Source organism: Alosa pseudoharengus, unplaced genomic scaffold (assembly GCF_046254945.1).
Source record: "Alosa pseudoharengus isolate Yale_2024_CS ecotype anadromous, Long Island Sound unplaced genomic scaffold, YU_APseudo_1.1 YU_APseudo_1.1_scf_7, whole genome shotgun sequence".
Taxonomy (NCBI): domain Eukaryota; kingdom Metazoa; phylum Chordata; class Actinopteri; order Clupeiformes; family Clupeidae; genus Alosa; species Alosa pseudoharengus.
The window spans coordinates 1,093,449-1,116,869 of NW_027468859.1; the positions used below are offsets into that span (position 1 = coordinate 1,093,449).

The 23,421-nt window shown below is 40.8% G+C and overlaps 2 protein-coding genes across 2 annotated transcripts in view; one reads left to right on the plus strand and one right to left on the minus strand.

Annotated features, from left to right (window-relative positions):
* Nucleotides 1–23,104, minus strand: part of LOC143110123 (adenosine 5'-monophosphoramidase HINT3-like) — a 26,744-nt gene extending 3,640 nt beyond the window's left edge. Inside the window, exons 1-3 of the mRNA XM_076272961.1 lie at nt 22,937–23,104; nt 6,758–6,875; nt 4,539–4,608 (exon numbers count right to left, since the gene is read on the minus strand). Of these exons, the coding sequence (XP_076129076.1) occupies nt 4,539–4,608; nt 6,758–6,875; nt 22,937–23,047 (299 nt within the window). The 5' untranslated portion in view covers nt 23,048–23,104. The remainder of the gene's footprint in view (nt 1–4,538; nt 4,609–6,757; nt 6,876–22,936) is intronic.
* Nucleotides 11,658–12,940, plus strand: LOC143109700 (uncharacterized). Its single transcript, XM_076272502.1, has 2 exons — nt 11,658–11,934; nt 12,145–12,940. Exons 1-2 carry the CDS (start codon nt 11,658–11,660, stop codon nt 12,828–12,830), a joined length of 963 nt encoding a protein of 320 aa, XP_076128617.1. The 3' UTR covers nt 12,831–12,940.
* Nucleotides 23,105–23,421: the final 317 nt, after the last annotated feature.

Here is a 23,421-nt window from a genome sequence, read left to right on the forward strand (position 1 = left end):
TGTACTTAAGTATCAAAAGTAATTTTCTGATATTTAATGTACTTAAGTATTTGAAGTAAAAGTAAAAAGCAAGCGGTTTTATTTTGAACTTTTATTGTGAACTTTATTTTGGCTTTTTTATAGTAAAGCATAAAGCATATTCAGGGTTCCCAGGTTAATCTCACTCATCAAGAAACTTCACTTTTGTATGAACTTCAGGTAAAAATGAATAAATAACTTATTTCTTTTTTTTTTTTAAATGACCTGCTTGTAGGGAGAACATTTTGGTCATGTGGTATGAGCATTTCTACGGCTTACTCCCCAGGTCACCATTTCACTCTCACACACACACACAGGCCACCTATGTCCAGCAGCTACTAATATGCCAGTCATAGTTGAAACGGAAAAGGTGTCTGTTCATCTTCAAAAGAAGCTGGTTTTCAAAGTTGACAGAATTCAGTGCCCGGGAGTTTCAGGCCCAAGACCAGCCCACGTTTTCCATAGTGGTGGAAATTGGATAAATGAAGCAACATTTCAGCTATTACTATCCTGTAGTTTTTATTAGTACCATGGTTCAACAAATGTATAAAGGTTATATAATAATTCACTTCAACTTAGAGAAGTAAGCAAAAAATATTCCACAAGTTAACAAAAACAGAAAGAAAGAAAAAAAAGAAAGCCTTTGAAATGTAGCCTATCCCACGCTTCCACAAAGAGGCATATTGAACTAATGTGTAGGCTACATGTTTTTTGCATGGGTAGTCTATATTGTTGTTTGGTGATTTAGCCTACTCCTTTACTACACCCTCTTCTGAGCAAACAAGGCATATAGGTTTATCATGTAGGGTAATTGCTCTTTCTTACATTAAATAACTTTAATTTATCCTCTCTACTTGTCCCTGTAGTCATGGCCTCCTCATCACTAATTTCGGGCTCATCATTTTCAGTGGTCGACTGGTTGATCTGCTGCTCAGTCTCTCCTGGCCTCTTTCTACCCTCCATCCTTCCTGACGCTTGTGTCTACTGTAGGGCTGGCTCGGCTATCCGTATCTGATGAGAAAACTTTTTGGAAAAGACGGACTATATGGACCCAACCAACTCTTTTTGGGAGGGGAGAACTCCCTCACGTAGGCTACAACCCATGCAGAGGCATTGCATTGGTGTCATGCACAGAATGCGGAACGTGTCCTACTTTAAGAAAAGATAGACTAACGTGACAAATGTCAATATTTGTTTCCTCGACCGGCCCAAAAGTGAAGCGGCCCACCGGGAATTCTCCCGATTACCCACCTGATTCAGTCTTACTCTTCTTGGACTGAAGACAAGTTCTGCGACGCTAAATAGCCTTTCACAGGCCGCTAGGGCAGGTAGCGGAGTGTTCAGCTACACAGAAAGCTGCCAATGTACAGAAACATTTCTTGCAAATACGGCCACGAGTGTATGACGTTCTCTCTTCACCACTACCCTGTTCACCGAGTTCACCACTATCGTCGGGGTGGTCGTCTATGATTACGGGAGGTCCTCCAGTAGGTGCTCGTGCTTCCATGGTGGTTTCACTTGTGCGTCCTCCTCCTTTAGCAACAAACAAGAGCTGAAATAGAGCGCGGAGCGTGCATAATGCAATAGGAGCAGTGATTCACCAAACCCCCCTTATTGCAGTCGCACACATTTCTTCTAATTTTATGTTTTAGTAACGAGTAACGAAGATGCTTAGTGGAAATATAACGGAGTAAAAGTATACATTTTATCTAGGAAATGTAGTGGAGTAAAAGTGAAAGTTGACATAAATTTAAATAGCGAAGTAAAGTACAGATACGTGAAATGTCTACTTAAGTACAGTAACGAAGTATTTGCACTCCGTTACATTACAACACTGTCACACACACACACACACTCTACCATAGTACCTTATCATTGTCACACACACACTCTACTATAGCACCTTATCATGGTCACACACACACACACTCTACCATAGCACCTTATCATGGTCACACACACACTCTCTACCATAGCACCTTATCATGGTCACACACACACACTCTACCATAGCACCTTATCATGGTCACACACACACACACACTCTACCATAGCACCTTATCATGGTCACACACACACACTCTACTATAGCACCTTATCATGCTCACACACACACACACACTCTACCATAGCACCTTATCATGGTCACACACACACACACACACTCTACCATAGCACCTTATCATGGTCACACACACACACACTCTACTATAGCACCTTATCATGGTCACACACACACACACTCTACCATAGCACCTTATCATGGTCACACACACACACACACTCTACCATAGCACCTTATCATGGTCACACACACACTAGGGCTGGGATAAACGATTATTTTTTAAACGATTAATCTAGCGATTATTTTTTCGATGCATCGATTAATTTAAAGATTCATTTTTTCAGTCCGATTCGATTTCGATTCGATTATCAATTATCTCCCCATTAATTGACTAATAGCAATTTATACATGTTGATTTACATATCTGAATTAAAAAACATAAATTCCTTAATATTGCAATATATGTTTATTGCTCTTAAAATTCCAAAATAAAGACTATACAAGTGCAAAGTAATGCATTCTTAGTCAGAGGTAGCATTCAATAAAGTTCAGTAGTGTATAGGTCTAATTGAGTGCCTGTCACTTTAAACGTTCCTGAGGGAACCCTTGCAATTGTAATACTTAACACAGTTAAAGGCTGCTGATGTGTGGATCAATTCATAACGTAGTTAGTTCAAATAACGGTTCGTACTACTTCTCCTTGGGACAAGCACTTTTGAGTCTTGGAAAACACTTTTCCATTTACATCGGGATTTTGCAAACATTCAGTGTCAGAGTCAATAAAATGAGCCCTGCATGAGTAACGAAATTGACAAGCAGCTGTAAGTAAGCAAGCTAAACTCGACATCCAAACAGTATTCTAACGTTAGCTTTGAGATACTGCTTGATTGCATAACTTAACTTAGTTTAGTCTCCTCAATGTAGGCTACTATGTTGTGATAAGACCTTAGCAGAGTTCACTTAAATGCAGCAGTTTTGAACAAATTTGCGCAGCATGGTCACGATGCTAAGCGGATTTAATAGCAATTTAGCCAGACGTCTTCTATGCAATGCTTCTATGTGGCAACAACAATCCTTCAACAATCGTGAATATTTTGTTAAATGCACATGCAGAGGAGGAGCAGCGGGCTCGTTACGAGAGAGAGAGAGAGAGCGGGTGGGGCAAGGAAAGGCTGCGTGCGTAAAAAGTGCAGCTCAATGAAAGGATTTTATCTGGTCTTTAATTTAAATGGTACAGGCAGCCGTTGCCCACTGGTTAGCACTCTGGACTTGTAACCGGAGGGTTGCCGGTTCGAGCCCCGACCAGTGGGCCGCGGCCGAAGTGCCCTTGAGTAAGGCACCTATGTCATCGATTACGTCGACGCGTTGTCCCAGCCATAACACACACTCTACCATAGCACCTTATCATGGTCACACACACACTCTACTATAGCACCTTATCATGGTCACACACACACACACACTCTACCATAGCACCTTATCATGGTCACACACACACTGGGGCAGGCATGGCCTACTGGTTAGCACTTTGGACTTGTAACCCGGAGGGTTGCCGGTTCGAACCCCGACCAGTAGGCACGGCTGAAGTGCCCTTGAGCAAGGCACCTAACCCCTCACTGCTCCCCGAGCGCCGCTGTTGATGCAGGCAGCTCACTGCACCGGGATTAGTCTGTGCTTCACCTCACTGTGTGTTCACTGTGTGCTGTGTGTGTTTCACTAATTCACGGATTGGGATAAAAGCAGAGACCAAATTTCCCTCACGGGATCAAAAAAGTATATATACTATACTACTATACTCTACTATAGCACCTTATCATGGTCACACACACACTCTACTATAGCACCTTATCATGGTCACACACACTCTACCATAGCACCTTATCATGGTCACACACACACACACTCTACTATAGCACCTTATCATGGTCACACACACACACTCTACCATAGCACCTTATCATGGTCACACACACACACACACTCTACTATAGCACCTTATCATGGTCACACACACACACACACACACTCTACCATAGCACCTTATCATGGTCACACACACACACACTCTACTATAGCACCTTATAATGGTCACTGCATCACATGGTCAGTCCATATCAGACTTTGTCATCACTTCATATGCTCTTTACATTTTCACATTTCTGTGAGTGATATTTATGTATGTGAGATATGTGTGTGTGTGTGTGTGTGTGTGTGTGTTGTGTTATGGTTGTATAAGCTACTGGATGCCTAAAACTTCCCTTGGGATGAATAAAGAGTCTATCTATCTATCTATCTACCACAAGTGCAGTCTGAATAGGCCCTAAGGATCACACACACACACACACACACACACACACACACACACACACACTATCTACCACCCGTGCGGTCTGAATAGGCCCTAAGGATCACACACACACACACACACACACACACACACAGAGGGCTACATCACCTGATGTCATGGAGATCACTTATGCCTTTCATCTGCAGGACTGCCTTGGCCATCTCCTCCATCCGCAGCACTGGGGCAGAAGGGGGGGGGGGTGTAGAGTGGGGGGGGGGGGGCATTCACTCAGGCTACGTCACTTCTCTACCAACTCAGTCTGTGGCATGTGCTCTTACCCATCGGCATGTTACCCAGCGGCATGTTACCCAGCTGCTCTTACCCAGCGGCATATTTACCCAGCGGCATGTGCTCTTACCCAGCGTTTCCCAAAGTGTGGGTCGCAGGAGATTTTATTTGGGTCGCCAGCACAATTTATGTTGTGTTATAGGCCTAACTAATACCATTTGTCATTTGATACCAGGAAAGCTAACAGTTTTCTATTAGGATGTAGTTTGTTCAGTCACGGTTTTGTCATAAAAACTCATGAAACTGGGGGACGAACGCATCGCAGAGGGGGTGCCAGCATGGATATCTACCTCTCAAAATGAAACCGTTCTGTGGGGCGCCTGCCATGTACCTCACAGTTGCAAACTACAAGGGACATGAATCCGCCTATTTGCAACATTAACAGATACCAGCTCCTCAACTTTACAGATTAAAATCTAGTGACCGTGCTGTCAGCTAAAGCAGACATCCATAGACCGGACATAAGGCCATTCAATTTGCATGTAGATAGTTTCCATTGTAGATGCAATCTTTAAAGTTAATAGCAACCTCTTCACATTCTTATTTCTGATTTAAAATGCACAACAGTGCATTATATTAGGCTACAATTTAAATGGGCATTTTAAACACTATTCCTCTCGTTTTCTACCACGCTAACTCCAAAGTAAAGGCGCATTCTTCTGGCTATTGCGCAAAAGCCTCTTGTTCTGATATAACGACTATACAATATAATATAATACTAAATAATAATTATTATTTATTATTAATAATAATAATTATATAATAATAATATAAAACAATACAATATACCGACTTGAGTTATTTGCTGTTTACATCGGAATTGACGTCCACAGTGTTATGGACCCATTTGTCTGCAACGCAACGTAGCCTACAACATTTTCTTTTAGAAATACAGGAACAGCTTACTATGCTGACGAATGACGACTGCGCAATAAGCGAGAATTTCCCCAAACTCTCGGGTGCGCATTAAAACGTGTCTTTTCAGTAGTCATTTCCAATTTTTCGCGCTCAAAATGCAACACAACCGTGTTAAAAGCAGGGATCCTATAGCAATGTATGGTTGGGGGAGGCATAGAAAAGTTCGAGAACCTGTGGCCTAAAACAATATTGGTGGTTGCAGGGTAGATTTGAGGTGTAATGGGTCGCGATGGTCTGTCATTTTTAAAAAGTGGGTCCCCAGAAAAAAAGTTTGGGAAACACTGCTCTAACCCAGCGGCATGTGCTTTAACCCGGCTGCATGTGCTCTAACCCAGCTGCATGTGCTCTAACCCAGCGGCATATTTACCCAGCGGCATGTGCTCTTACCCAGCGGCATATTTACCCAGCGGCATGTGCTCTAACCCAGCGGCATGTGCTCTAACCCAGCTGCATGTGCTCTAACCCAGCGGCATATTTACCTAGCGGCATGTGCTCTTACCCAGCGGCATATTTACCCAGCGGCATGTGCTAACCCAGCTGCATGTGCTCTAACCCAGCTGCATGTGCTCTTACCCAGCTGCATGTGCTCTAACCTAGCTGCATGTGCTCTTACCCAGCGGCATATTTACCCAGCGGCATGTGCTCTTACCCAGCTGCATGTGCTCTTACCCAGCGGCATATTTACCCAGCGGTATGTGCTCTAACCCAGCGGCATGTGCTCTAACCCAGCTGCATGTGCTCTAACCCAGCTGCATGTGCTCTAACCCAGCGGCATATTTACCCAGCGGCATGTGCTCTAACCCAGCGGCATATTTACCCAGCGGCATGTGCTCTTACCCAGTGGCATGTGCTCTTACCCAGCTGCATGTGCTCTTACCCAGCTGCATATTTACCCAGCGGCATGTGCTCTTACCCAGCTGCATATTTACCCAGCGGTATGTGCTCTAACCCAGCGGCATATTTACCCAGCGGTATGTGCTCTAACCCAGCGGCATATTTACCCAGTGGCATGTGCTCTTACCCAGCGGCATGTGCTCTTACCCAGCTGCATGTGCTCTTACCCAGCGGCATGTGCTCTTACCCAGCTGCATGTGCTCTTACCCAGCGGCATGTGCTCTTACCCAGCGGGATGTGCTCTTTTTTCAGTGACTTGCAGTTGCCCACATGGTCTCGCGGGATCACTAAATAGTGATGAGGGGCTCCCGGCTTCACGTCTCGGAAGCACACAAGCTCATCATTCTACACAAAACAGAACAGAGGCCAAGTTATATCAAGTTATACAAACTGATGATGCCCTGTGTGAATTTGCAACAAAAAAATCAGTTCCATGTTGCTTGCTTGTCAATCATCCTACAGTATCATTCTTAATCTCTGTCCTCGTCTAATCTTTGTTTTAGAACAGAAACACTCATACACACAGACAAAGCACTAATGTACAGCAAATGTACCTATAAATAAAGCACTAATGTACAGCAAATGTACATATAAATAAAGTACTAATGCACAGCAAATGTACTTATAAATAAAGCCTATAGCACATGCAGTAAATAGACAGCAACGATACAAACAACTATAAATACAGTAAATATACAGCAACAATATAAACTAGAAAAGCATTTCCTGAAGGAATGCATGAAAATGCAAAAAATATGATGTAAAATATCATACAGAGTAAAAACAAACTATATTGGTTGCTAGGTAGATGAGGTTTAATATAGTTGGAATGACTGAACAGTTAAATAGGTGGATAGTTTATATAGTTAAATGATTTATTTGGTAGATAAGGTTTAATATAGTTGGAATGATTGAACGGTTAAATAGGTGGATAATTTAAATGGTTAAATTATTTAGGTAGATAATTGACGATAACTGACAGTTGGAATGGCTCTAATGTTTGCTAGCAGTTATGCTAACTATGTTATCAAAGATAATATATGTTAACCAAGTTACTTAACTTAGTTAACTTAGCTAATGTTTTCATATTTAGTAGGTATGCTAACTAGCATGCTAACATGTTAAGTATGCTAACCATGTGACTTAGCTAACTTAGCTAATCATTTTTAGTAGGTATGCTAACTATTCTAATTAGCATGCTAACATGCTAACTATATTAACCATGTTACTTAGCTAACCTAGCTAATCATTTTTAGCAGTTATGCTAACTAGCATGTTAGCATGCTAACTATGTTAACCATATTACTTAGCTAACTTAGCTAATAATTTTTAGCAGTTTTGCTTAAAATGCTAACTAACATGCTAACATGTTAGCATGCTAACTATGCTAACCATGTGACTTAGCTAACTTAGCTAATCATTTTTAGCAGTTTTGCAAAAAATGCTAACTAGCATGCTAACATGTTAGCATGCTAACTATGCTAACCATGTGACTTAGCTAACTTAGCTAATCATTTTTAGCAGTTTTGTAAAAAAATGCTAACTAGCATGCTAACATGTTAGCATGCTAACTATGCTAACCATGTGACTTAGCTAACTTAGCTAATCATTTTTAGCAGTTTTGCTTAAAATGCTAACTAGCATGCTAACATGCTAGCATGCTAACTATGCTAACCAAGTTACTTAGCTAACTAGCTACAGTGGGTAGGAGTCATAGTTGATGACAAGTAACAGTTACAATGGCTGAACAGTTAAAAAGTTCAGTAGTTAAAAGGGTTAAATTGTTTAAGAGTGAAATATTGTAGTGAGGACTTTTATTTTGAAACAGTTTTTGGCAGAGGAAGCAGTTGAACAGGATGTGTAGTCTTAATAGGGCCAGTTTGTATGCTTAAAGCCTGAGACTGGCAGTTGATGCAGCTGGCCCGAACACCTGCCATAGGATTCTAATTGCTTAACGGCAGTCTTAATAGAGCCATATTGTATGCTTAAAGCCTGAGACAGAGTATATAGTTTAAAAGTTAAATGTAGATAGTGTAATGGATGTTGATAGACAGAAAGTTGAATGGATGTTGATAGGCAGATTGTTTAATGGATGTTGATGGATAGTTTAATGGGTGGATGAGTGAATGGTTTGAAGAGGATGAATGGATAGAAAGTTGGAGGAAATGTGTCTTATATCCTTGTAGAATGGAGACACAGAGAGAGTTGGTCTAGTTCAGTAGAAAGCAGTTGATACAGGTGCAATCAGTTGAACTGATTCTTTGATGGGGCCTAGATGAGCAGCTGGAAGATGATACCAGGTGCAAATCAAGTTAATTAGTCCATTGTGATGTCATCAGCCCATGTTAAGTCTATGGGGAAATTTTGAGCAGTTTTTAATAAATAGTTTAAAAAGTATAAAAGTTACAAAGATGAAAAATACATAGCCCACGTCATAAGTAAGACCTACGCAACGCAGTTTGAATGAAGTTTCTACGTTAAACGGTTGAAGCTGCATTAACTGCGTTAGAAGAAGAAGAATAACTAGAAAAGCATTTCCTGAAGGAAATACAGTGCATGAAAATGCAAAAAATATGATGTAAAATATCATACAGAGTAAAAACAAACTATATTGGTTGCTAGGTAGATGAGGTTTAATATAGTTGGAGTGACTGAACAGTTAAATAGGTGGATAGTTTATATGGTTAAATGATTTGCTTGGTAGATAAGGTTTAATATAGTTGGAATGATTGAACAGTTAAATAGGTGGATAATACTTAACTTAGTTAACTTAGCTAATGTTTTCATTTTTAGTAGTTATGCTAACTAGCATGTTAGCAATGCTAACATGCTAACTATATTAACCAAGTGACTTAGCTAACCTAGCTAATCATTTTTAGCAGTTTTGCTAACTATGCTAACTAGCATGCTAACATGTTAGCATGCTAACTATGCTAACCATTTTACTTAGCTAACTTAGCTAATCATTTTTAATAGTTTTGCTAAAAATGCTAACTAGCATGTTAACATGCTAGCATGCTAACTATGCTAACCATGTGACTTAGCTAACTTAGCTAATCATTTTTAGCAATTTTGAAAAAAATGCTAACTAGCATGCTAACATGTTAGCATGCTAACCATGTGACTTAGCTAACTTAGCTAATAATTTTTAGCAGTTTTGCTAAAAATGTTAACTAGCATGCTAACATACTAGCATGCTAACTATGCTAACCAAGTTACTTAGCTAACTTAGCTAACTAGCTACAGTGGGTAGGAGTCATAGTTGATGACAAGTAACAGTTACAATGGCTGAACAGTTAAAAGGTTCAGTAGTTTAAAGGGTTAAATTGTTTAACAGTGAAATATTGTAGTGAGGACTTTTATTTTGGAACAGTTTTTGGCAGAGGAAGCAGTTGGACAGGATGTGTAGTCTTAATAGGGCCAGTTTGTATGCTTAAAGCCTGAGACTGGCAGTTGATGCAGCTGGCCCGAACACCTGCCATAGGATTCTAATTGCTTAACGGCAGTCTTAATAGAGCCATATTGTATGCTTAAAGCCTGAGACAGAGTATATAGTTTAAAAGTTAAATGTAGATAGTGTAATGGATGTTGATAGACAGAAAGTTGAATGGATGTTGATAGGCAGATTGTTTAATGGATGTTGATGGATAGTTTAATGGGTGGATGAGTGAATGGTTTGAAGAGGATGAATGGATAGAAAGTTGGAGGAAATGTGTCTTATATCCTTGTAGAATGGAGACACAGAGAGAGTTGGTCTAGTTCAGTAGAAAGCAGTTGATACAGGTGCAATCAGTTGAACTGATTCTTTGATGGGGCCTAGATGAGCAGCTGGAAGATGATACCAGGTGCAAATCAAGTTAATTAGTCCATTGTGATGTCATCAGCCCATGTTAAGTCTATGGGGAAATTTTGAGCAGTTTTTAATTAATAGTTTAAAAAGTATAAAAGTTACAAAGATGAAAAATACATAGCCCACATGTCATAAGTAAGACCTACGCAACGCAGTTTGAATGAAGTTTCTACGTTAAACGGTTGAAGCTGCATTAACTGCGTTAGAAGAAGAAGAAGAAGAAGAAGAAGAAGAAGAAGAAGAAGAAGAAGAAGCCTAGGAAGAACAGTAGAGTGCATTTTCATGCACTCTAATGACTATAAATAAAGTAAATATACAGTAATGATACAAATTACTATAAATAAAGTCCAGAGCACATGCATGGAGTAGGAAATGCTTTAAGGAAGAATGGAAGCTTTCTTTGTTGCCCCCCCAACCACTTTCACACCTCCACCCCCTCCCCGCCTCCCTAACATTGTTTCAGGCAAGCTGAGCTCAATCTGAGGCCCATCACACGTGTAAACAGGGCTCATACACATGAATGCCTGCCAATCTAGTTTACATTCCAAAAGCTCCTACAATCGATTGCTTAGATTTGAATCTAATGGGTGGGACAGAAGAGGCGATTGGTTAGATTTGAATCTAATGGGTGGGACAGAAGAGGCATAATATCAACACCACACACCAATGCCAGACTTCTGAACTCCTATGTTTACAAGTAGGTACTGGGATGCTCTAAAGATTATACGTGTAATTATTAAGTAGGTGCTGGGATGCTATAAAGATTATAAGTAAGATTATACTTAATGTGTATTGTTTGCTATTTAACTCTTTCATTGATGAGAAGTTTGACTGGATTTGTTATACAAAACGGAACTAGTGTGAAATGTCAGGACACACTGAACCAACTCTGCTGCCTACGCCAGTGCAAGAGATGGGGAAAGAAGAGTTTGGACTAGACCATGGCTGTGTGCAAGAGGGGGGCAAAGAAGAATGCCTGTTTGGACTAGACCATGACTGTGAGACTGAAACAGCAGCATCCTTTAACCGCAAGTCTCCACTGATGGAAATTATACCAGAGGAAGAATCTGATTTAAGAGAATATGGCCACAAAGACACCTCTCCTACAAGTATAACAGAATATGGTCACAAAGACACCTCTCCTACAAGTAAGCTGCTCATTAGTATTTTTGTATTATGGCATTTTTGAGGTAAAATATCTTTACAATAATAAAAATAATTATTAGTGTTTTTCAAAAATGTTTTCTCAACCTTCTTTTCTTGCAAACCATCACTAAATGGACACAGAGGAGATTAGCCGAACTAGGAAAAAGGTCCATCACTGTGCCGAGTGTGGGAAGACCGTCCGTAAGAGTGACCTCAAATCTCACCTGAGGATCCACACAGGAGAGAAGCCGCATGAGTGCAGTACGTGCGGGAAGCGTTTCAGGACGAAGCCTGCGATGACCTCGCATCAGCGCACGCACACAGGAGAGAAGCCGCATCGCTGCGCCGCCTGCGGGAAGTCCTTTAGTCGCTCGTCTATTCTCAACAACCACCTCATGACACACACAGGTGAGAAGCTGTTACCGTGCACTACATGACACACAGGTGAGAAGCCGTTTCCTTATTCTACTACTGTGATATATTTTATACTTGTGATATGTTTTATACCTGTTTACTTTTATTTGAGGTAAAGCCGTAGCTATGTAAAGCACATTGTGTCTACCTGGGGTATGAAATGCGCAATATAAATAAATTGCCTTGCCTACATGACACACACAGGTGAGAAGCCGTTTCCGTGCAACATGTGCCAGAAGAGTTGCAGGACTAGGTCAGAGCTCACCATACACCAGCGTGCGCACACAGGAGAAGAGCTGAATCAGTGCTCTGACTGCGGCAAGTCCTTCAGCAACACACGCAACCTTAAGATGCACCAGCGCACACACACAGGAGAAAGGCCATACCAGTGCACTTCGTGCGGGAAGAGTTTCAAGACTCCGTCAGAGCTGATCATGCATCAGCGCACACACACAGGAGAAAAGCCCTATCAGTGCTCTGTCTGCGGAAAGGCCTTTAGACAAAGCTCTGGTCTGAAGGAACACCAGAGGGTCCACACAGGAGAGAGACCATATCACTGCAGTATGTGCGGGAAGAGTTTCAGTAGTAAGGCATACGTCACTCTCCATCAGCGCACACACACAGGAGAAAAGCCGTTCCAGTGCTCTGTCTGCGGGAAGGCTTTCAGTCGCTTGTTTGTTCTCAATAAACACTACCAGACACACACAGGTGAAAAGCCATATCCGTGTAATATGTGCAAGAAGAGTTTTAGCAGTAGGTCAGAGGTCACAGTGCATCAGCGCACACACACAGGAGAAAAGCCGTATCGGTGTTCTGACTGCGTTAAGTCCTTTAGTAACACACGTAGTCTTAAGAGGCACCAGAAGATCCACACAGGAGAGAAGCCCTAGGCCTCTGGGTTTCACAATGTGGAAAATACTTGAGTCAGGACACAGGCACACCAGAGAATCCACAAAGGAGAGAAGCCATGGTCACAGGAGTAGTCATGGTCACAGGGGTAGTCATGGTCACAGGGGTAGTCATGGTCACAAGGGTAATCATGGTCACAGGGGTAGTCATGGTAACAGGGGGGTAGTCATGGTCACAGGGGTAGCAAATTTACATGTAGCTCATGAGCTAGTAGCTCCCACCTGTTTCTGAGTAGCTTAGATTAGATTAACTTTATTGTCCCAGAAGGGACAGAACGTAGCTCTCCAAAAGGTAGCCCCTGAGTTCTAGTTACAGTTGAGTTAACCTAGTGCTAGTTACAGTGAGTTAGCCTAGTGCTAGTTACAGTAGCCCTGAGTTAGCCTAGTGCTAGTTACAGCAGCCCTGAGTTAGCCTAGTGCTAGTTACAGTGAGTTAGCCTAGTCATAGTTACAGTAGCCTTGAGTTATCCTAATGCTAGTTACAGCAGCCCTGAGTTAGCCTAGTACTAGTTAGCCTAGTGCTTAGTGCTAGTTCCTGTTGCAAAAACTACATCTAAATACATGTACTTACACACACATTCAAAAGACATGTCATCATTCAGCCACTCATAAAGGTGAGGTGAACACTTGAGGACAGTTAAGTACCTGAGGTAAGCGTTGTGCTCACACACACCTGAACACTTGAGGGCAGTTAAGTACTAGAGGTAAGCGTTGCCGCACACTCCTTGTTTTGGTCCCTAACACATCATCAGAAGACACATATTTGTCCCTTTTTCACATCATAAATTGTAACCTGTGTTGTGTGTTGCCTACAATTGTCTGCTTTTTGTTTACATTATCAACTTGCTAATATGCATTATTGAGATTGTCTGTTGAATTGTCAATCAATTTCCCCAACATGGGGCATTTCACTAGCCTACTTGAATCATTAGCCTATATACAAAAGTGTTCAACCACCGGATATATATTATCCATATAGACCCTTTCAATGTTTGTACCGTAAAACTTCAAATAAAAGCCTGTCCCAAATAGCCTGTCTCTTTTACACGTCTGGTGTTGCTACAGGTTTGGATAAATAAAGGACAGTCTCAAATAGAGGCCTGGTCTGTTTTTTAGTTTCGGTTTTTAATCTCCTGAAACCCGTATCCTATATCGCCTGTTTAAGCCAGAGCTATGGTGCCGATTGCGCTATATCGACTGTTTAAGCTAGAGCTATGGTGCAGATTGCGCTATATGGCCTGTTTAAGCCAGTGCTATGGTGCCGATTGCGCACGCTTGAGTTCTGATTAGATGGCGTTAATAAAGACTGCGGTGGTGAAAGCTGGAGTTTCAAATTGTTTAAACTTTTTTCCGATATGAACTATGCCTATGCTATGTCCGACTCCGACATCGTTCAATTAGTCCCATTTGTTTTAAATTTGCACGTTAGACAAAATATTTTATGACAATAGGCTGATGAACCTATTCTTGTTTTTATATGGGCAACAAAGCAAAAGGGTTCGCAAACCTTATTCTTTTTTTCTAATTGCGTACCACCATGGCGACAAAGAGAAAGAAGTAGGCTATGATCTGAAATGTAAGCTGACTGTGACTGTCAAATTTGCCAAACAATATAAAGGAGAAACTATATGTATCATTATCTCATGCTGTTTAATTTGTCCCGACCAGGAGGAAAATGCAACTGTATTTAACATAGCCAGAGGACAGATGTAGGTTGCTAGTGACAAAATATTAGCTTTCATTGTGGTACAATCTCTTTGGAAACTAGATGTACCGCAGAGCGGTACAAAATATGACCGCCGCCCAGTCCAGCACATTTTTTCCACAAAAAGAAATCACGCTGAAAGGCCTATATGATTCTAACTCTCTCACTAAATTGCATTTTCCACACTCAATTCTCACTGGTATCTGCTAGACAGCAAGTACCAAAACATGATTAGTTCATAGATTTCACATGTAAAATTCATTTTATACAACCCCACCTCCATCTTGCCTGTTCATAATTATGAGAAATTCTTGATTGTTTGTGTTATGTTTATGTTATGTGTGTGGGTGTGTGTGTGTGTGTGAGTGTGTGTGTGTGTGTGTGTGTGTGCCTGCGTATGTGCCTGTGCATGGAAGCGTACATATGTCTACTGTGTGAGTATGTGTCATGATTACTGTGAATGTGTGTGTGTGTGTGTATCTGTTTGTGCACATGAACTGGGTTAACATGACCCCTGGAGGCAAATATACGAAAAAAATGGTCATCCTAGGCCCTACAGTTCTCAAGATATTCACAGAGAACTGTGTCTGGCCTACCCTCCTTTCGGGGGGTCCAGTCCAGCGGGGGGGCTACAGATCAAAACGAAAAATGACATGCTATCCATGTGTTGTGTACCCCGGTCTTTCAGTGTCCCGGGAATCCTTGTTGGTGTACGTCACTAAATGTACACATAAATTGTTTTATTGTAAGGCCCCCCATGAACGAAAGTACACAAAACTTGGCATGCATTCGGAGGGTGTCATAATGATCCTACACTTTCAATTTCGTGCAGTTTTGACCATGTCAGCCAGAGATATTGTGATGAAAACACCTAATTTTTTGCTTTTTAATTTTTAACTAGGTGGCGCTATACATGAAATAAGTGGTAATGGGATGGGTTGACATGGCCCCTTGAGATCAACATACAAAAAAAAGGTGGACCTCCTAGGCCCTACGGTTCTCGAGATATTCACAGAAAACTGTCTCCGGCCACCTACAGGCCAGTTGGTGTATAGTAACATAAATTAATTTATTGTGTGGCCCCCCATGAACGGAATTCCACGAAACTTGGCGTGCATTCAGAGGGTGTCATAATGATCCTACACTTCCAATTTCGTGCAGTTTTGACTATGTTAGGTCACAGATACGATTACAACACCTCATTTTTACTTTTTTGTGTTTAACTAGGTGGCGCTATACATGAAATGAGTCGTTATGGAATGGGTTGACATGGCCCCTTGAGATCAACATACAAAAAAAAAATGGTCCTCCTAAACCTTACGGTTCTCGAGATATTCACAGAAAACTGTGTCTGCCCTACCCTCCTTTCGGGGGGTGCAGTCCAGCGGGGGGGCTACAGATCAAAACGAAAAACGATGGTTCCATGCTATCCATATGGGGTTACATGCCCACCAAGTTTCGTCTACCCCGGTCTTTCAGTGTCCCGGGAATCATTGACAGAAATTTGGACATGCGAAAAAGAAAAAAAAAAAAAAAACTAAACCTATATGACCGCCGCTTCGCTGCGCGGCGGTCATAATTACGCTTGATTAAAACGTGCTTCATCCGTCCCGGCTCCCCCTGAGCTGATAACAGAATGGGTAGATGATGTTAGCAAGTGGCCAGAGATTCATTAGCCTGACATATACGGCTATCTGGTTGACCGCCCCTCCTCCGAGAGCACTTATTTTCTGGAAGTAAGTTTCCCATTCATTTCTCCTAACAACCCTTAACGTTCGTTTTCAAAACTGTGCAACTCACAGAGTGCTTAGTGGTGTTCATTGATTATTAAAATAAAATATATCGGCGCAATGTATGATTTCCAGCCGTCTTATTTTCTATTGTGGAACTATTTTTTCAGACACCTCACAACCGCATATAAACTTCCGCTCAATATTTGAACCTGAAGCATAGACGGTGGCGCAGTAATATCAACGTGCAATGAGTCTTCCAACAGAAATCAATGGGATTTTACAAAATGCCAAATAAAACACGACAGAAACTGCATTTCGCTACACTACTTGTTTTGGAACATCACCACTAACACCACTAACCACTCGGTGAGTTGCACAGTTTTGAAAACGAACCTTAAGGGTTGTTTTGGGACATGTTTGAGCATGCCTGTTGGCAGCCACTCTGAGTAGTCAAAGGCAATTCAAAACGAGTCAGAAAAGTCGAGACAGGACCAATAGTCAAAATTTCGGTGTCCACCACTCTAGTTCATCTAAATCTAAATACCGGAATTCTCCACATAATTTTCAGTGTCCCGCCGGTGGGACGGTTACCCCCCTCCCCCCAACATTCGAAATCAATTGTGTGCACCATATTGCTATGTAGCATAATTTCAAAGCTTTGGCTCTTGGGAATCCAAAAATGACAACTTTTGTCATGTACAATCTGTATAGTGCTTTACATTCTCAGATTAATCGTATTATGTCTCAATTAAATTAGATGCAAAATGCCCCCCTCCCCCTCCTCCGCTTTTGGTGATACCCTGACCTCTGGCTGCAGTGTAGCTGCAGCACAATAAGTAAGCTTAGATGCAACATATTGGGTACTGAAATATTCACAAGAATCCATAGAAATTGAATCTTCATGTTGTATTATCCAATATTAGTTGTACAGATGTATAGTCTATCTTATACACACTCATTGAACCAACAAAGTAAATGCAAAAATAGACTTTTTTGTAATTATTCCATATTTTGTGTAGTCAGTCTATATCAGAACACCTGACATACAATCTAAATAGTCCACAAGAAACCTCAAAGTGTTACCTTTCATTTGAGACCAGGATTATGCTTCTACACAAAGGGGTTCATGTGCAGTAAGCATTTGAGTGTCAGTATGCATTTTGGATAACAAAAAGTCCTATGGGGAGTTTCCATAGGCATTTTACAAAACGCATGAGCATACCTTGGCAAATAATGGTCTAAAGCAGCGGTCCTCAACCACCGGGCCGCAGGACATTCCTAACCGGGCCGTAGCCTACGACATGAGTTTAAAAAAAAATGCATTCAAACTAAACTAAATTTAATTCGCAATAATGTCACGTTTTTACATGGCATAGGCCTATATGCAGTTGTTTGATTGCACGCATGTTTGCATTTTGCAAGGTCTATTTTCTTACGTCTGTCTGTCCCGCCTTCAACACTTTTACATACAGTATTGCCTTCAGCGCTGCGCAGCCTCAGGACAGCTCACTTCACTTGATCAGTTCTTGGCGAACGGTAGTGTCACAGGAAGTTAGCTAAACTGCTAGAATGAGCAACAAAAAACAAGCATCTTTAGCAGGTCACTGGCCAGAGTGTTTGAGTTGCGAGAGCCGCTGCAGAGATTTCTTACAGAAAAAAAGTCACTGTTAGCTGCACATTTTAGTGATGAGGACTGGGTGTCAAAACTCGCTTACCTGTGTGACATATTCGGGTTGCTTAATGACCTCAACCTGTCACTCCATGGGAGAATGACGACTGTCTTTAAACTGGCAGATAAAGTCGCTGCATTTAAAGCCAAGCTTGATTTGTGGGGACGACGAGTGGACCGGGGTGTATTTGATATGTTCCAAACAGTAGTGGGGGTTTTGGGAGAGACTGAGGCAGGGCCCTTTCTCTCGCAGCTGGTGCGCAATCACCTTGTTGCTCTTTCAAATGAGTTTGAGTGTTACTTCCCATTCTCCAAAGATCCACGGCAAACCAATGAGTGGGTCCGCAACCCATTTGTCAATATCCCGAATAGTCCTAATTTGTCAGCGCAGGAGGAAGAGCAGTTGATCGAAATTGCAAATGACGGTGGTCTTAAGAGTGTGTATAAGGAAACCTCTCTGGCGGGTTTTTGGATCAAAACCAAAGCAGAATATCCCGAGATAGCCGTAAAAGCGCTGAAAACGTTTCCCACCACGTATCTATGCGAGGCCGGGTTTTCGGCAATGACTGCAACTAAGACCAAATTGCGCAATCGACTGGACATTTCAAACACACTGAGGGTATCACTGTCTTCCATCACCAGATGGAAGCTTCTTGTTGCAGGGAAACAAGCAGGGCTCCCACTGATTATATTCGTAATGCACGTTTAGTTCCCATGTTTTGTTCCCATATTTTAGCATGTTCACACTTATAGATGTAGCTTCAAGTTGTTAAATTTTCATAGTTCATATTGTTCAATTTTCACTTCTTCAAGTTCACGTTTTTCACAAGAGATTGTTACCTTCACTGTTCATACATAAATGGAGCTAGTTTTTTTCAAGTAATGCATACACAACACATATGGAACATGGAACCCCCGAACCCCCCCCCCCCCCCCCGCCGGTCCGTGAAAAAAAAATAGGAATCAAACCGGTCCATGGTACATAAAAGGTTGGGGACCCCTGGTCTAAAGCACTCATATTTTTATTCTATATTGATCTACTTTTGCACACAGCCTCACAAGACCTGGTGCTAGGGCTCAGTTGTGTTTCTAAGGGATATCAAGTGACCCAGAGGGCTGAAATGTGGTCAGTTCAGAAATGCTTGTAATCCAGCAGAAAGACAAAACTATATTCTAGCCTCTGTAACTCTTTGTGAGTACATCACACATTTATTTTGACGGTTTCTTACGAAAACTAGAGGTTAGCTTTCTATAGAGGTCCAACATTTGATGGTAGGCCCCAGAAGAGGTGGGAACAATGCCCTTGTAAATAGGCGGGTCAATATAGGGTTCAACGTCAAAAAAATTGATACAAAAGGTTTTTTTATGGATTCTGGTACTGTTGGACATGCTAAATAACATACTAAAAATCTAGTAAAATCTGACCTTGGGAAAGGGGTCATTTTCAAAATGGCCACCAAAATGGCTGTCAACAGGTTAGAATGGCTATATCTCAATTACTATTCAGCCTACAGGGGTGAAATTGATATCAAATGATGGTCAAATTAAACAAGAATAGGATTTTAAATGTTAAAATTGAAAATGTTTCAATGCTCTACCTTTTTCAGCCATAAATTAAAATCAATGTGTTTTAATACAGAGCAAATGCAATACAGGATTATTAACCATCTCCATGGCATGGAGGAAGATAAGACATGTCTTAACTGGTGTTATATCTCATCTAGAGGTTATATGCTTTTAGAAAATATATGGTTTGGGGTGTTTAATCTGTTTTGCCTGGACAATATAGGCTAAAATGTATCCCCTTTACACTAGATTCGCCTATACAGAATAGAGGGCAATGCATTGTTCATGGCATGGAGGAAGATGGGACATGTCTTAACTGGTGTTATATCTCATCTGCAGGTTATATGCTTTCTGAAAATATGTAGTTTAGGGTGTTTGATTTGTTTTCCCTGGACTGTACATGCCAAAATGTATCTGCTTTACACTAGATTCACCAATACAGAATAGAGGACAATGTATTGTGCATTCATGGAGGAAGATGGGACATGTTTTAAACGGTGTTATATCTTATCTACAGATTGTATGCTTTCAGAAAATATATATTTTAGGGTGTTTAATTTGTTTTCCCTGGACTTAACATGCCAACATATATCCCCTTTACACTAGATTCGCCTATACATTATAGAGGGCATTGTATTGTGCATGCATGGAGGAATATAAGACATGTCTTAACTGGTGTTATATCTCATCTAGAGGTTATATGCTTTTAGAAAATATATGGTTTTGGGTGTTTAATCTGTTTTGCCTGGACAATATAGGCTAAAATGTATCCCCTTTACACTAGATTCGCCTATACAGAATAGAGGGCAATGCATTGTTCATGGCATGGAGGAAGATGGGACATGTTTTAAATGGTGCTATATCTTATCTACAGATTATATGCTTTCAGAAAATATATATTTTAGGGTGTTTCATTTGTTTTCCCTGGACTGTATATGCCAAAATGTATCGGCTTTACACTATATTTGCCTATACAGAATAGAGTATGTATTATGCTTGGTGTGGAGGAAGATGGAAATGTTATTTTGTTGATTAATGTTATATTTCATGTACAGGGTATATGCTTTTACAATATGTACAGTAGAGTTTGCGAGTAAGTGGCTGTTTTATGACTTTAATGAACCATGACCCATGTACTGTATAGGCATGCATTGTATATTTGTGTAGATCAGGGATTCCCAAACTGTGGTACGCGAGCTGCCACTAGGAGGTACGCGAGATGAAAAGGACAATGTCGGAAAGGTGTTAAAAATGATTAATTAATTAATACTCTAATTAATTCATAAATAATACATCATTTCGAATCGGGTTATAATGATATGGAAACGTGAAATTAAAGGAAATCATTTGTAAACTCTATAATAGGGTATGTTTTCATTAAAAAATAAGCTACACACAATAGGCTACATGTGATTTCCTGCGGGCAGCCAGAATATTTGGCGCGTTAGTTTCGTTGAAGTATAGGCTAGGTAGAAGGCTGCGTAAACATGGAAAACTGGCTAAAAACAGGGACACTGTCCAAAAGGCCTAATTAAAGCGATCGAAGAGGAGAAGCGAGAGAAACAGAGCAGGACACAGGTAACGATGGAATGGGATGGGGGGCAGACTAATGAAGGTGGAGATGGAGCGCAGGGGGATAAAAGAACGAGACAGAAAAGACTGCGAAGAAAGCGAAAGTATGATGGATTGGGAGACAGACTGCCCAAAGCCACAGTGTGTGGTCTGCAGTGAGATGCTACCTAACCATTCTAATGTGCTTCTCCACTGTTTTTTTAACGTGAGAGCTCATAGACCAGTTGCACATTTTGATTATGTTATCATGTAGGGCGGCTAATTAAACAACGATGCCTGGAATGCGTCAATAGAATGAGTTACTTTTTTATGTGTTATATGGTGGGGGTACGCGAGCCGAGTCAGGATGTAGAAGGTGGTCCGCGGGGAAAAAACTTTGGGAACCGCTGGTGTAGATCAATAATTGTTGGCATCTATCATTAGGGGGGAGCTAATTCAACTGAATCTTAAACTATACGCATAAGTAGATCAGAAATATTATTATATCATTATTCATCACCCTCTGACTCCTCTGAAAGGAACTTGTGTGGATTGTCACATTGTTCATTTTGACACGTTCCACAGGCAGCAGTGCAAGGTAATCCATATCTTCTACACGAACAGCAGAGTGTCTTGCAGAAATGCACACAATTAAGAACAGTTGACTGTCTCTGTACTTGGATCTAACATGAAAGAGTATTTGATTGAGGTTGATTCCATTCCATTCGGTAATCAGTATCTGAAAGCTAAACTGAGGGAGCGGTACGGAAATGACATATGTTTCACAGAAGGGAAAGGTTTTGAAGGCATGGTGACACTGAGAGAGAAAACATCATGCATCCTCAGGTCCTACTATAAGAACACTAAAAAAGGTGGAGATGAAGAGTCATCAGTGACCTCTTAATCTGATAAAACATGAAAAACACTTTCCTAGGCTGAATAATGCATCAGATATAGCCAAAATTAGCTTCCAGTGGCCATCTTGGACGCCATCTTGAAAATTCTAAGTCTTTGAAAATGATGATCTGATACTTTAGTGGGACATATATGATTCAGTGACCGCTAAATCTGATTAAACACGAAAAACACTTTCCTAGGCTGAATGATTCATAGCCAAAATTAGCTTCTGGTGGCCATCTTGGATGCCATCTTGAAAATGACAAGTCTTTAAAAATGATGAACTGATACTTTAGTCTGACGTATATGAATCAGTGACCTCTAAATCAGATTAAACACGAAAAACACTTTCTTAGGCTGATTAATGCTTCAGATATCCCAAATTAGCTTCTGGTGGCCATCTTGGACGCCATCTTGAAAATTACCCCTTTAGTGGGGTCAGATTTTACTAGATTTTTAATATGTTATTAAGTACATCTAAAGGTATCATAATCAGTTGAAAAACCTTTTGTATTAATTTTTTTGAACTTTGGTGTGTTTTTTTTCATATATTGACCCGCCTACAGTGCAATTTCAGGCAAAAACTTGAAATTCTTTTTGAGATTTAAACCTTGGCCATTTTCACGAACTGTGAGAAGGTGTAGTGTAGTTTCAGGACACTTCTTTTCAGAAATGCACTTACTGTTCTGTTCTGTAAATGTGAATATCACTTAGGCCTACTGTTCTGGAAATGTGAAATGTGAGTATCACTTACTGTTCTGACTGGATGTAAATATCATTCAAGAAATGCACTTACTGTTCTGGAAATGTGAATCATTCAAGGAAATCGACAGAAAAATGTAATATACAACTCATTTTGTTGCTACTTTAGTACTTTAAAACTCATTTGGCTACAGAGAAAACCTAGACTGTATGTCTATGGATAAAACAGCAGCTACAGTGTAGGCTAGCTAAAAACAGAACTCACACAATGTACAATTTCGGTGTCTGTCTTGTTGGACGCGATTCTGCAGAATATACAAGTGTCACCATTTGAAAATGTCTCTTTCGGGTCACCATTACTCTCCTGATCTGTCATCGCGTCCTAAAGTGCCGTTAGAGCAGTGAGGAGACACTGGCTTGAGTTGACGCTACCGCCGATTAGATCTCACATCTTCCGTGTTGTTATCACGTGATGTGTAGAAAACAATTGGATGTTTTAGCGTCTGTAAACACCAGATGGCGCTGTTGCACTAGTTAAAATAAACCCTTAGTACCAATCTTTCTATGGCAGCAGCAGCAGCAGCGCTGCCAAATTTCTCCTCATGTACTAATGGCAACGATTTGCGCAAAAACTGTTGAAGAACATGACGTTATATATATTTTATTTCAGATCCAAAATCCATAAAATACATTTTAATTATTAACATAAAATTAAAAATACATTCTGAAATTTAACAGTTTATGATGTAT